General features: G+C 40.6%; 1 protein-coding gene across 3 annotated transcripts in view; it reads left to right on the top strand.

Moving 5' to 3' along the window:
- SNX25 (sorting nexin 25) overlaps positions 1-15,605 on the top strand; it is a 131,318-nt gene that overhangs the window by 78,503 nt on the left and 37,210 nt on the right. For all 3 annotated transcript variants that reach the window (XM_047091819.1, XM_047091817.1, XM_047091818.1), the window contains one exon: positions 8,285-8,466. In XM_047091819.1, coding sequence (XP_046947775.1) covers positions 8,285-8,466 — 182 coding nt within the window. The remainder of the gene's footprint in view (positions 1-8,284; positions 8,467-15,605) is intronic.

Here is a 15,605-nt window from a genome sequence, read left to right as displayed (position 1 = left end):
GCCCCCACCCGTTCTCGGCCTAAAGGGTGAAGGGCTCAGGGCACGCCCAGTACTCTCTCTGTAGTCTCCCAACACTGTAGGAGTCCTTCCACCTCCGTACCCCAAGAAAACTTTAATCATCGCATATTCTAACACCCACATTTACACAAATGAAGTTCAGGCTCAGCGATAGTAAGCAACATACCCTGTGTAACTAGAACTAGTTAGTCACACACAGATTTGGAACTTCAACTCGGGTCTCCTAATTTTTACTCCTGGTCTCTTCCCACCGTGCTGCTTATTCACAAAGGTAGATGTTATGAAAGTCCTGGTAGAAGCTTACAAATTATTGGGCCAGATCTGTGTTCTAAGTATGTGTCTTGTACCTGTTCAACTCATGGCTCCAATTTGGGAGCAGGACTCTCCTGGTAATTTATTGTGTGGATATAGTTGATATGACACTATTACTTTAAAAACATATCGCAAGCATGTTGGAGGACCTTAAGCCAAAGGAAGTACTACAAGTTTCAGTACTTGAGACATTTAAAGGGAGGAAGTAGAAAGTGTGCTGTAAGCATGTCTGACCAGGCTGGGCAAGGTCAAACTACAAGATCTCTGTAGTCTTCTCCCATGATAACGTGAGTGGTTCCGCCATCAGCTCCTGCTATGATTTCTGCTTACTCCTCAAGTACTCTTTCTACTAAAGTGGAGTGACACTTCAGACTATGAAATCCGGGTGTTCGGTATGATAAGAAAATCCCATTTGTTCTTTTTGAAAAAGAACATACTGGCCTCAAGTTGAAAAGTAAGATAAATATGTGTATATATATATATGTATTGATTGATTGTTCGTTTGTTCTCGGGCAGCTTTTGAGGTGGTTTTCAGATAATTTTGAAGAAGTTTGTGATGATTAGTAACTGCTGAGAACTGGTGTCAGTTTCATGTTAAGAAATCAAGCACCATTTTTCATTTTGAAACTTGACCAGTCCCTAGGTAAATACATACCTGTTTCTTGAACCCACCTCTCAAGGGAGTTTCTTTTTTTTTTTTTTCAACGTTTATTTATTTTTGGGACAGAGAGAGACAGAGCATGAATGGGGGAGGGGCAGAGAGAGAGGGAGACACAGAATCGGAAACAGGCTCCAGGCTCTGAGCCATCAGCCCAGAGCCCGACGCGGGGCTCGAACTCACGGACCGCGAGATCGTGACCTGGCTGAAGTCGGACGCTTAACCGACTGTGCCACCCAGGCGCCCCTCAAGGGAGTTTCTTAAAACTTGTATTTACGGGGTGCTGGGGTGGCTCAGTCAGTTAAGTGTCTGACTTTGGCTCAGGTCATGATCTCACGGTTCGTGAGTTGGAGCCCTGTGTCAGGCTGTGTGCTGACAGCTCAGAGCCTGGAGCCTGCTTCGGATTCTGTGTTTCCCTCTCTCTCTGCCCCTTCCCCAAAATAAATAAACATTAAAAAAAAGAAAGAAAGAAAGAAAAAAACCTTGCATTTAAGGGCACCTGGGTGGCTCAGTTGGTTAAGTGATTGACTTTGGCTCACGTCATGATCTCAGGGTTTGTGAGTTTGAGTCCTGAGTTGGGCTGTGTGCTGACAGCTCAGAGCCTGGGTCCTGCTTCGCATTCTGTGTCTCCCTTTCTCTCTGCCCCTCCCCTGGTTGTTTTTTCTCTCTCTCTCTCTCAAAAACAAACTTAAAAAAAAAAAAAAAAAAACTTGTATTTACATGTACAGTGGAGACTCAAAGGATTGTTCATCTGTGGACACAAGTTGAGGAATAGAGGCCCAACATTTTCCAGTGAGGAGCTCCCTTAATTCTTTATGTTGAGGGCCTGGGGGGGCATGAGGAGGCCTGTTCATCCTGGGAAGGAGAACCACATCCTGGGGATTCAGGGGAAGGGGTGAGTGTGCAGCCTTGTCTACTTTACTGTCACAGAGTTTCTACCTCTATATTAGTACTTCTCTGTAGGGTGGAGGTGCAAGGCACAGTTTTGTCCCCCAGGGTGCCTAGGGCATTTGGTCATGTCCAGCGACCTTACTGGTTGTCCCGTCTGGGGGAAGGGATGCTACTGGCATCTAGTGGTAGAGGCCAAGAATGCTGCTCTACACAGGACAGCCCCCACAAGACAAATTTACCCAGCCCCAAATGTCTCTCGTGTCCAGGATGAGAAACCCTGCTCTGTTGTCCCCTGAATCCCCCAATCAACCTGCTGAGAGTGCTGCTGTTAGGAGATGCCTTGGGATCTGGTAGCGTGCCGGGACAGGAGAAACAATACTCTGCTCCCGACATTAGCTAGTACCTGAAAAAATAAAATGGTGCCATTTTAATCCATTTATGCTTGTGCTATTTCTGGAGTCGTTAGTTTGCACTGTAAATGACTGCACTCTCTCCTTTGCCTCCTTAGGAACAGTGCTTAATAGTTCTCCCTGGTGTTTGTATTTTACTGTAAGACACTCTCACTTGCTTAAGGAAGAACTATATCATGGGCAGAAGGTTTAAAGCAAAAAGCAGTGCTACGCTGTTGTCCATAGGTCTACTGTAATGTCTCTGTAGCCAAAATTGTTCACCTAACGTCTAAGCCAAATTTCTCTTTGAGCAAAGAACCCAGTGAACCCGTTTTCTTTTGTTCTGACTTCACTAAAATCTGGACTTTCCAGAAGGAAGAACAGTAAATATTCATAACTAATTGCTTTAGAATACTCTGTCACTTGTATATCCATCTTGGCACCAGTTTAAAAGAGCCGCTACCAACCATTGTTTCACCCGTCACTGTTTATCTCCCTGGCTTTCTTTTTAAAGCTAGATCAAACAGTTGTGTGATTAACCGATTTGTAACGATGCACAGCATGCAGCTAACGCTCTACAGAGAAGCAGCTACATGAATCTGATTTGAGCGGGGCCACAGTGTATTGTCGCGAACCCACTTGCCTATACTTTTCTTGGCCTGGATATTTCCGGGCTGAATGGGTTTTCAGGTCACAAAGCATATTCATCTGCATCGCGGATTTACAAGGATTTTTGTGCAACAGACACATGGGCTGCATGAGGTCCATGTTAGTCATTTAGCCCTGAACGTGGCATTGGTTTTCTGAGGCAAAAATAAACAGAATTTTCTAAGCAACAAGCTGCTGTTGAATTTGTTAGCAACAAGCTTTGTGATCAGACAATGGCATTGTATCGCCCTTTAACAAACAAGAACGTATTCACGTGAGCAGGCGACATTCAAGTAGAACATAAAAATATTCTTCTCAGCCCTGCAGCTGGGTTTTAGATGGTTTATTCTCCTTCTTTCTTCCTTCTCTTTGGAGTTTGCTTCTAGTTTTTGTGCTTTTAGAAAGGCTTTTATGTTTTCTTAGGAGAAGAATGTGGTGTTGATAAATGTGTGTCAGTTTCTTGCTATATATGTCTCTTTAGTAGCCTATTTTAACCCCAAATTAAAATTGTGGTATAGATTTATTTTATAAAAGGAAGTTCTTTAGTTCCCAAACTTAAGAGTATTTTAAATATGTATCAAATTGAGACTTTAAAGATACATGTTTTAAAAATGAAAACTTTTTTTCTGAAAATGTGACTGTCCCAAGCATGTATTTCTTTAGGCACACACACAAAGCATCCTAGTTTGTGACAGACTAATTTGGGGAAAGACTTACATTTACCTTTATCTTCCCACTAAGGGGACTCTGCCACTAAGGGGACTCAAATATTATTTAAGTATTTGATGATGATGATGATGATGATGAAGAATGTTGAGTTACTAAGTTCTTTGGTTAGAGCCTGTCAGCCAAGCGTAGGACAAGTTGAGAAACTATTACTGAAGTCAAATGAAAATATCCCCTCAACACACATACAGAAAAGTCATCCTGTAATATCGGACAGACCCTCTGGAACAAGGCCGTCTGTTGACCTGAAGTCTACCTGTTACCCTCTGTGCTAAGTACTGGCAAAAGCTGCTTCTGAAAGATCACATGTTTTGTGGTACTCTTCTAGGTCTTTTCAGTTACTTGTTCAGCCTGCCTTGGTACTGTTTCAGGCATTTGCACACATTGACTGAGTGGAACATGGGAGAGGTAATGGTGATCGTCCTAGGGAATTGATGGTCTCTGCTGAGTTTTATAGAACATTACTTAGACTCCACATTAAGAGGCACCAAGAAGCAGTACACAGACTCCCTTCTTTTACTGTGGGTACTTCTGATTTAAGCCAAGCACATTATGACCACCTCCAGAAGGCTGATCTGACCTGCCTAGGAATATTTATATCTATCGAGTGCTCACCTTGGCCCTGAACATGGCCCTGAACATTGCCTAAAACAATCTCACTGTTTCCGAAGGGAGCTTGCTCTTGTGCTTTCCACAGGGGATTTCATACTCCCCTCGCTTTCCACAGGCCTCTGACCACTCACCCTTTCTACTTACCTCACTCTCAGCAGATAACCTTACTCGCTACTTTGGGGAAACAGAGACCATGTGAGGGGAACCGCCCTAGCTTCTAGGCACCAGAATACAAACTTGCTTTATGTACACCTTCTCTTCTGTCTTCCATGTTACTGTAGTGGCCTTTTTCCAAAGCTGATCTATTTGCTTGTCTTCTGGATGCCACTCCCCATCTGTCACCTCACCTCTCCCTCCTCTCTCTCTCTTAACTCTCAACTCTCTCTCTCTTAAATGAGCATTAAAACCAGCTCATCTCTCCCCCATTAAAAACGACAACAACAACAAGCCTTCCTTCAACCCACCCCTGCCTTTATGTTGTGTATGCAAAGCCAGTCCATTTTCCACAAGGAAATGACTAAATGCTTAGTCATGTTTAAAAATCAATTTTGTGTAAGTTTTTTTGCTTTTACTTGAAATTATATAATGCCAACATAAGGAAACATGCCATCGTAAATGTTTTTAAATTAAACCTTAAAAAATTCTTGCTGAGACCACATAACTCCTAAGTGTCAGAGCCCGGAATAATGTAAGTCTGATTCCAGACTCTACTGAAAACTTTCCACTGTATTTGACATGGAGGTCACTAGTGATCTTGGCAACGGCAGATTTGGTGGAGAGGAGGAGTAGAAACCATGTTGTTGGAGTAAACTGAAGAATGGGAGGTGAGAATGCTATTTCTCTCCTTTAGGGCCCAAGTTGTAGAGAAGCATAATACCTGAAACATAGTAAGCACTCAGCAAAATGTTAGCTATTTTGTTGTTGACCTCTCAGTAATACTGGACACAGCTCACTTGTTCCTTCAGCAAACATTTGGTGAGCTCCACTGTGTTACCAGGCATTGTTATAGGTGCTGGAGATACAGTAGTATATAAATAAACAAAATGCCGACCTTCAGAGGATCTACTTACAGGATAAATAAGTCAAATAGAAGTGTGATGATACGTGCTATGGGGAAAGTAAAGCAGAGAGGGAGAAAGGCAGTGTTATAGGGTGGGGGTTGCTGTTAGAAATAGGGTGCCCAGGGAGGCGCTTCCCTGAGACCTGAACTGAGGGTCTGAAGGAGGTAGGAGTGAGCCATGCAGATCCGTGGGGGATGGAAGGGTCACGCTGAGAGGAGGCATAAAACAGCCCTGAGCAGGGAACCACCCAGGGTGGTCAGGAAGCTAGTTACCAGAGACCACGTGTTACGTGATTCCATTACATGAAGTCTCCAGAATGGGCAAATCCATAGAGGAAGCCCCATAAAGATGCCTAGGGCTGAGAGGGTTGGGGTGACTAATGGGTACCTCGCTTCTTTTGGGGGTGATGAAAGTATTCAAAAAAGTGTGGTGATGGTGGCATAGTCTGTAAATACGCTAAATGCAGTTAAATTTACACTTTAAATAGAATTGTATGTGAAGTATATCTCAATAAAGCTGTTATTTTAAAAAGGAGGGAACTGCAAGGAAGCTGGTGTGGCTGACTGTGGAGAGTAGGAGGGGATGAGCCTGGAGAGTGTCGGGCCTTAGAGCCCCTTAAAGGTGCTTTGCCTTTTGCTGCAGGTGAAATGGGGGTCTGGGGGAGGTTTCTGAGCACAGGAATGATGTGATTGAGTTGATGTTTTTTTGTTTTTTGTTTTTAATTTTTTTAATGTTTGTTTATTTGTGAGAGAGAGAGAGACAGAGTATGAGTGGGGAAGGGGCAGAGAGAGGGAGACACAGAATCAGAAGCAGGCTCCCAGGCTCCGAGCTGTCAGTGCAGAGTCCGATGCAGGGCTCGAACGCACAAACCGTGAGATCATGACCTGAGTGGAAGTCGGATGCTTAACCGACTGAGCCTCCCAGGTGCCCCTGGGTTGATGTTTTAATAGGTTTGCCTTGGCTGCTGTGCTGAGATAAAGACTGGAGGGGAGGTGAAGGTGGAAGCGTGCTGACCAGTTAGGAGGCTCTGCAGTAACAGACAAGAAATACTGTTTCTCCTGTTTTGCTGACATTCTTTCTCCATAAACCGCACTCTCACATTTACCTTCTGTCTCTCCTTCACCAGCCCCTTTGCCAGCTTCTTTTCTTCTTTCTCGCCATTAAATGTAGGGTTTGTTTAGATTATGTACTGGGACCATTTTAGTTCTTCCTGGGTTGTCTCTACTCCCGCGACTTCAGCTACCGTCAAGTGCTGAACGCTTCTGAACTCCACACCTTATGTCTCTGCTTAGGTAGCCAAATGCCTTTAATTTGCCTGTTGTCTGCTGTGTAACAAACCACCCTAAAGTGCAGTGTCTTAAACAGCAGGTACTTCTTCTGCACCCGAATTGGCGGTTTTAGCAGGTTCGGCAGGAGTGGCTCTTCTCTCTTGACTGTGGCTGGACGGTTCACCTTTAGGATGGTGTATGCACACGGAGCCAGGGTGCCACTGGATGTGGGCTGAGGTCCTAGCCAGGGCTGTGGTCTTGGGGGGGCCTCTCCGTGGAGATGTCTCCATTGGCCACTCAGGCGTCCTCAAAGCATGGAGGCCTCATGGCTGCTGGATGACTTTACCAAGCAGCTCAGGGCTCCAGGTCAGTGGCCTTTTACAGTCTAGCTTTAGAAGTCATCACCTCACTTACTCCATAATCACAAACCCACCCAGATTCGAGAAAAGGGAGCACATATCTTACTTCTCAGAGGGAGATTGTCGAAGTGACACAGTAAAAAGAGTAAGTAAGATGAAAGACCTTATCGTGACCACCTTTGGCAAATATCATCTGCCACATCATAAACCTGCTTTTCCTGTAATGTTCCCTGGTTCATAATTGGCCCCACCACCTCCATGGCTGCTCGTGGCAGAAACTTGGGAGCCATCTTTGATACGTCTGTTTTCTTTACATTGCTCAGCCACTGTCCTCTTTGCTGTCCGCTCAGTCACAGGTCCTGTTCTCTGTAAATCATTCTCAGATGCTTCCAGCCTTCTCTCCTGCCAGTGCCATGACCTGGGTTTAGGCCACCATCTCCCTCCTTGGCTACTCCAACTGGTTTCTCTACCTGCAGTCTTTTACCTTCAATTATTTTTTTTATCCTTCCTGTATAATCTTTAAAAAATATAAATCCATTTATGACCTACTCTTGCTTAAAACCCACTAGAAGCCGCTCAGTGCTATTGAACTGTAGGCTGAAGTTATTTCTATGGGCTAAACAGCTTTATGTCGTCTGGCTCCTGCCTCCTCCAGATTCACTTTGGATCTCTAGCTTCCCTTGCACCTGCTGCACGGGCCCTTGCAGTTCCTCCAAAGCTCTCTCTTTCCTGCTTCAGGGCATTCGCTTTCATATTTGCTGCTCCCTCTGTCTGCCACACTCCACTCCTTTTTCATTTTGTTTGAATGTAATTTGCTTAGGGAAACCTGGCTTAGAAGCGTTGGTTAAGCAGCTCAAGGGTACCTACACGTTTTCTTTATAGCCCATATTATGCTTGTAATTGCTAATCCTATCTTTGGATTTGTGCCTTGCTAGAAATCCATGAGATTTAACAATTGGTCTTGAGTCCCGAATGCCTCGTCAGTGCCTGACACAGAGCACTCACTGCATGCTTATGAATGGCTCTGTGTACATTACACATACATGTAAAGATATTTAAATACACATACACACATGCACATTGTGAGTATATATACACAGAGGAGAGGGGTTTTTTTGTTAATGTTTTATCCTTGAGTAGGATTTTTCAGTGGTATATGTACAAATTATATTTAGAAATTAATGGTGTTTCTCTTTGAGAGTATATATACATATGTGTGTAGCATGAACAATACCCACTGTACAAAATGTACCACATCAGATACCAATCTTTTCAGTGTTGTTATGTTCCCCTTTTCATACCTTGTCCTCTGACTGGGTCCTGTCCATCCATCCCATTCAAGGTAAAGAAACTGCTGCAATGAAAGCTGATCTCCTAAGGGCCAGGAATATGAAAAGGTACATTAACCAACTGACTGTGGCTAAGAAGCAGTGTGAGAAGAGAATCCGAATCCTGGGAGGCCCTGCCTATGACCAGCAAGAGGATGGGGCCTTGGATGAGGGAGAAGGGCCTCAAAGCCAGAAGGTAGAACTTTGCAGTTTCTTGTTTTGACCATTTCATGTTTATCATAAACATTCATGTAATCTCCCATCCAATATTTTAGCTTTTTGGTATTTAACATAAAGTATATGTTCCAGAACAGAGACTCATATGTTTGCTTTTACATGTCAAAGAGCTGTATTACCTGGTGTCCTTGACTTCTGTGAAGGGTGATAGGTGTGAGAGATAGGCACGGGGTGTGTGTGTGTGTGTATGTGTGTGTGTGTGTGTGTGTGTGTGTGCGTGCATGCATGCCCATGTGTATTTTCCTGTCCCAGGGGCACATGCTTACATTTGCAAGGGCCCAGTCAAGTTACCCACTACCAGTTGGAAAGAAATAACCACCTGTGGAATGGAAAGTATCTTGTGGTTATTTTACTTAGCTCTCACCACAACTCTATGAAATTTGAATCTCTCAATATTTCCATTTAAAGGTTAAGAAACAGAGTTGGTTTAAGTAAATTACCTAAGGCCAGGTGGGAAGAGGCAGAACTAGATATAAACCCAGATCTAGTTGCTACACAGTCTGAGTGCTTTCTCACTAAGCCATAACATATCAGCGACTATTTTTTGAACAAAACTTTGGACTGTCTGATACTGAGTCCTGAAATCATGGAGCTTAGGAAAGTGTCCTAGCCCTACCTCAGCACCAGCTGTATACTCTGAAGGACCCAAGCTTGTCTTCTAAGACTGAGAGAACGCTAGGATTGAAGGAAACAGCAGTGGTACTCCTGGAAGGGCTTGCTTTTACCACTTGGGAACAGGACTTCAGGGCAAACTCCAAACTCCTCTTTTGAAAGAAGGCACTTAGTCACAAAGAGGCCACCATCAGTATTAAGTTAACTCTGGCTACAGCCTCTGACCTCACCTATTTGGACTTTTAGTCTCTTGATCTTTTCCTCTTCAGTTCTTGGTCTGACTTCAGATTCTTATCTATGATTTTTCCCTTCCTCGTATTCCAGTGATGAGCTTTGACCTTTTTTTCTTGTACATGGCCCAGTATTCATTAGAGCTTCTTCAGGATAGTGTATGTTCGACCTTGAACCAACTCTAACACAAGCCAGAGTTCTTCCGCAATATCTTACATAAGTGGCACAAATGAAGCCCTGAATAGCTCTTGTCTTATAGAGGCGTCCCCTCACCACTGGAGATCTGTTTGTTTTGCTGTTAGCAAATATGCCTTTCTGTAGTTTTGGCTTTGTTGTACTAAGTGAAAATTTCACCTTTTGGTGAACGTTGAAGAGAGAGTGGATTTGGCAGGTTGAATGTTGTCTTTCTTCCTCTTTCTTGTCAGCCTCTGGACTCTAATAGATTTCCAGGCACATTTCTCATAGAAGAGGTTCTCTTCATGTGTCCCATGTATTCACTTATTCATTCAACAGACATTTATTGTGGGTCCACAGTCTCTCAGTTGCAGTGCAAGGTACTAGGATCCAAAAGGAATAAGATGGAGTCTCTTCTTGCAAAGAGTCCCATATAATTATAAAATAGAAAGGTAAGTGATCCAGTAAAAATGGGAGATATACACCTAGAAGAAGCACTTGATGGTTTGCTACCTAGTCAAAAGATGATGTGGTTTTAGATCTTATGGTAAAAGGAAACCTTGGGAAACATAAAAGAAGCTCATTTTAGGAGAGCTGAAAGTGATGTCAGTATACATTACCTGGCAGTATTTAGTAGAAGTAGGCTTAATCTGGTTTTACCTCCACTTTGACTTGTCTCTCCAGATACTTAGGAAAGGCACAACCCATTGCTGGTGCAACAGTTTAACCTCAGAGGAAAATCATTTCTGTTAGACTTCAGGTTGGAAGCCTCAGATAATATTACAGAATTCTAATGTTTATAATGGTTTGCTATTCTAAAGGTAAGACTGGTTAATTTGGGGCCGTACATGGGTAGAATGGTTTTGCTATAACCTAATCATATTTAATCCAGAGGAATCGCCACCTAACTTTATTTCAGAACTTAGTCTTCAAAATTAGATGAATCCCTCAATTAAAAGAAAGTGATCAAGTAAATAAATAATAGGAAAGAATTATATGCCCTCTACAAGAAACTAAATATGAAGGCAAAGATTGGTTGAAAGTGAAAGGAGGAGAAAAGGCATGCTATGTAAACACAAAGCATAAGAAATATAAAGTAGCTAATGTTAGCATCAGACGAAATAGACACTAGGACAAGGAATATAACCAGGGATGAGGAACATTTCATTCAGATAGAGGGGTCAATTCATCACGAAGGCATGATAATCCTAAATGTAAATATGTATGCAATCAGTGAGACCTTTAAAATACGTGAAGTACAAACTGACAGAACTGAAAGGAGGAAAAAAGATCCCCAATTATAATTGGAAGTGTTCACACCTCTCCCTCAGTAATTGATAAAAAAAGAAACAAAAAACCAGAATATAGAAAATGTAAACACTAGTACAACTAATGGGAACTAATGGACATTTCTAGAACGTTCCACCTAACATCAACAGAATACTCATTCTTTTCAAGCATATATTGAACATTCACCAAGAAAGACTATACTGCTGGGCAATAAAACAAATCCCGACAGATTAAAAAGGTTTAAAATTATACAGACTGTATTCTCTGACCAAGTGGATTTGGAAAGATCTGGAAAATTCTCAAATATTTGAAGAATTAAACAACATAATAAAGCTTGAATCAAGAAATCAGAAGGGAAATTAGGAACTAGTTTGAATGGAATGAAAGTGAAAATATAACATCTTAATACTTGTGGGATACAGTTAAAGCAGTACTTGTAAGGAAACACTCATGCTTATATTAAAAAAGAAGAAAGGTCAGGGCATCTGGGTGGCTGTTGGTTAAGTGTACAACTCTTAATCTCAGCTCAGGTCATGGCTTCACAGTTTGCGAGAAGGAGAAAGAAGGGCGAGGAGGAGGAGAAGGGTCTAAAATCAGTGTTCTTCCCCCTTAAGAAGCTACAAATGAAAACTAAAATGACTAGAAAAGAGGAAATAATATAACAACAGAAATCAGTGAAATAGACAACAGAAAAACAGTAGAGAAAAATAAAACAAAAGGTAGTTCTTTGAAAAGATGATTATACACTCTAGTTTGACAAAAAGAAGAGAGAAGGCACAAATGACCATTAGGAATGAGAGAGGGGGCATCATTATAGATCTTAGATGCATTAAGAGGAAAACAAAGGAATATTATGAACAATTTTAAGCCAATAAATTTCACGATTTAAAGAAAATACACAAATTCCTTAACTGTATCCCACAAGTATTAATACAAATTACCAAAGCTGACTCAAAAAGAAATAAAAAATCAGAGTAGCCTTAGGTGTATTAAAGAAAATGAATATATAATTTAAAACCTTCCCACAAAGAAAGCTTCCGGCCCAGATAATTTCACTAGTGAATTCTACTGAACATTCAAGACAAAGATCATATCAATCTTAGCAATATTATTTCAAAAAATGGAGGAGAAAGGTACTTTAACTCCTCATAAGAAACCAACATAACTCTGACACCAAACCAGAGAAAAACATTAAAACAATGAAAATTACTTACCAATATTCATCAAGAACCTAAACAAAAAATTCTTAACAAAATATTAGCAAATCAAATATAGCGATCTGTGAATAGAAAAATTACTCCAATATATGTACTCCTGGAAGTGAGTCTTTAGTATAAAATTGTATACATCATTTATCTGCAATTCTGTTGTCAAGCCTTAATTTTTAAACAGCTTTATTAAGGTATAATGATCTACAATACACTGTACATATTTAAAGTATATAATTCGGTAAGTTTGGCATATGTATGTACTCATGAAACCATCACCACAGTCAAGATAGTAATTATATTTGACATCCACAAAAATTTTTACTAACCCCTTTGTAATCTTTCTCTTAACCCCACTTGAGACCCACTGACCTATTCCTTTCACCTGTGTTTACTTATCTAGTAAGTTACTTCTTAACTACCCTGATTTTTGGCACCTGTCATTGTCTTTTCTTTTTTAGCCAAAATCTTGGTTCAGTTTCTTCTTAATGAGTTTTTGTTGTCTCTTGTCATTGACAACAGCTATGACAAGTCTCACAACAACCCATAAAGTACCACCCATAAAGGTGGTACTATTGCCAATCTATAGAAGAAGAAACTGGGGCTCAGAGTGACAGAGTCACTTAGAGCTCCCAGAACTGGAAATTCTGGCAAAGCCAGGATTGAAACCTAGGCATGTCTGACTCTAAATCCTGAACAATTTTACCTACACAGTATTGCCTTCCTATCTTGGTTTGTTTTCATCTGAATATGAAAACAAAAAAATCTGTATTGCTTTATTTTTTGTAAGGTTGTACACTCACTTTTCAAATGGCCCCCAAATGGAAAGATGGAAGGAAGAATTTAAGAAAAAATAAAGGGAGAAGAGGAAATGAAAATATAAGGGGTGTGGAAATCAGTGGCAGTAAATGATTGATCTCTGAAATCAGTTTTCTTTTTTTTTTAAGCTTCATTTTGAATCCGGTTAGTTAACATAGTGTTATATTAGTTTCAGATGTACAATATAGTGATTCAACAATTCCATACATCACCTGGTATGCATCACATGTGCACTCCTTAATCCCCATCACCTACTTCATGCCCCCCTCCCCCCCCCCCCCCCCGCCTCTTTCTGGTGACCCATCAGTTTGTTTTCTGTAGGTAACAGTTTGTTTGTTGGCTTCTCTCTCTCTGTCTGTCTCTGTCTCTCTTTTTCCCATTGCTCATTGTTTTGTTTCTTAAATTCCACATAGGAGTGAAATTATATGGTATTTGTTTTCCTCTGACTTATTTTACTTAGCATAATACTGTCTAGCTCCATCCATGTCATTGCAAATGGCAAGATTTCATTCTTTTTATGGCTGAATAATATTCCACTGTGTGTGTGTGTGTGTGTGTGTGTGTGTACACACACTTTTTATTTATCCATTCATTAATCAGTGGACACTTGGGCTGCTTCCAAATCTTGGCTGCTATAAATAATGCCGCTATAAACTTAGGGGTGCATGTGTCCCTTTGAATGAGTGTTCTTGTATTCTTTGGGTAAATACCCAGTAGTGCAATTGTCAGATCATAAGGTAGTTCTGTCTTTAACGTTCTGAGGAACCTCCATACTGTTTTCCACGGTGGCTGCACCAGTTTGTATTTCAGTGCAAGAGGGTTCCTTTTTCTCCACATCCTCACCAACACCTGTTGTTTATTCTGTTGCTGATTTTATCCAGTCTGACAGGTGTGAGGTGTTACCTCATTGTAGTTTTGATTTGCATTTCCCTGATGGTAAGATATGATGAGCATCTTTTTATGTGTCTGTTGGCTATCTGGATATCGTCTTGGGAGAAATATTTTTTCGTGTCTTCTGTCCATTTTTTAATTGGATTATTTGGTTTTTTTGGGAGTTGAGTTTGAGAAGTTCTTCGTATATTTTGGATACTAACCCTTTATCTTATATGTCATTTGCAAATATCTTCTATTATGTTGGCTGCCTTTTGGTTTTGTTGCTTGTTTCCTTTGCAGAAGCTTTTTATTGTGATGTAGTACCAGTAGTTTGTTTTTGTTTCCCTTGCTTGAGGAGACGTATCTAGAAAGAAGTTGCTGCAGGTTGTGTCAAAGAAGTTACAGCCTGTGTTCTCTTCTAGGATTTTTATCATTACAGGCCTCATATTTAGGCCTTTTATCCATTTTGAATTTACTTTTGTGTATGGTGTAAGAAAGTGGTCCAGTTCTTTCTTATGCATGTTGGTGTCTGGTTTTCCCAACACCATTTTTTGAAGAGACCATCTTTTTTTCCATTGGATATTCTTTCCTGCTTTGTCAAAGATTAATTGACCTCATCGTTGTGAGTTCATTTCTGGGTTTTCTACTCTGGTCCATTGATTGTAATATAACTTGAAGTGTGGAATTGTGATGCCTCCAGCTTTGCTTTTCTATTTCAAGATTGTTTTGGCTATTCAGGGCATTTTGTGGTTCCATACAAATTTTAGGATTCTTCTATTTCTGTGAAAAATGCTGTTGGTATTTTGATAGGGATTGCATTAAATGTGTAGATTGCTTTGGGTAGTATAGACGTTTTAATGATAGTTTTTCTTCCAATCAAAGAGTATGGAATGTCTTTCCATTCTTTTGGTTGTCTTTAATTTCTTTCATCAGTGTGTTAGAGTTTTCAGAATACAGGTCTTTCACCTCTTTGGTTAGGTTTATTCTTGGATATCTTATTTTGGGTACAATTGTAAATGGGATTGTTTTCTTTATTTCTCTTTCTGCTACTTCATTATTGGTGTATAGAAATGCAACAGACTTCTGTACATTGATTTTGTATTCTGTGACTTTACTGAGTTCATTTGTTAGTTCTAGCAGTGTTTTGATGGAGTGTTTTGAGTTTTCTATGTATGGTATCATGTCATCTGCAAATAGTAAAACTTTTACTTCTTCCTTACCAATTTGAATGCCCTTTATTTCTTTTTGTTGCCTAATTGCTGTGGCTAGGACTTTCAGTATTACATTGAATAAAAGTGGTGAGAGTGGACATCCTTTTCTTGTTTGTGACCTTAGGAAAAGTGAGAGGTTTTCCTCATTAAAGATGTTGTTAGCTGTGAGTTTTTCATACGTGGCCTTTATTATGTTGAGATATGTTCCCTCTAAACCTACTTGGTTGAGGGTTTTTATCATGAATGGATGATCATGTGGTTCTTACCTTTCTCTTACTGATGTGATGTATCACAGTGATCAATTTGTGAATATTGAACCACTCTTGTAGCCTAGGGGAAGAAATCCCACTTGATTGTGGAAAATGATTTTTTTAATGTATTGTTAGATTCATTTTGGTGGTATTTTGTTAAGAAATTTTGCATCTGTGTTCATCAGGGATGTTGGCCTGTGGTTCTCCTTTTTTAGTGGTGTCTTTATTTGGTTTTGGGATCAGAGTAATGCTGGCCTCATAGAATGAATTTGGAAGTTTTCCTTCCTTTTCTATTCTTTGGAATAGTTTGAGAAGAATAAATATTAACTGTACTTTAAATGTTTGGTAGTATTCACCTGCAAAGCCATCTGGCCCTGGACTTCTATTTGTTGGGAGTTTTTTGATTACTGATTCAATTTTTTTGCTGGT

Source organism: Lynx rufus, unplaced genomic scaffold (genome assembly GCF_022079265.1).
Source record: "Lynx rufus isolate CCGP_SWC_20201006 ecotype Redwood Valley unplaced genomic scaffold, mLynRuf1.p SCAF_3, whole genome shotgun sequence".
NCBI lineage: Eukaryota > Metazoa > Chordata > Mammalia > Carnivora > Felidae > Lynx > Lynx rufus.
This window is presented reverse-complemented; position numbering and strand designations above follow the sequence as displayed.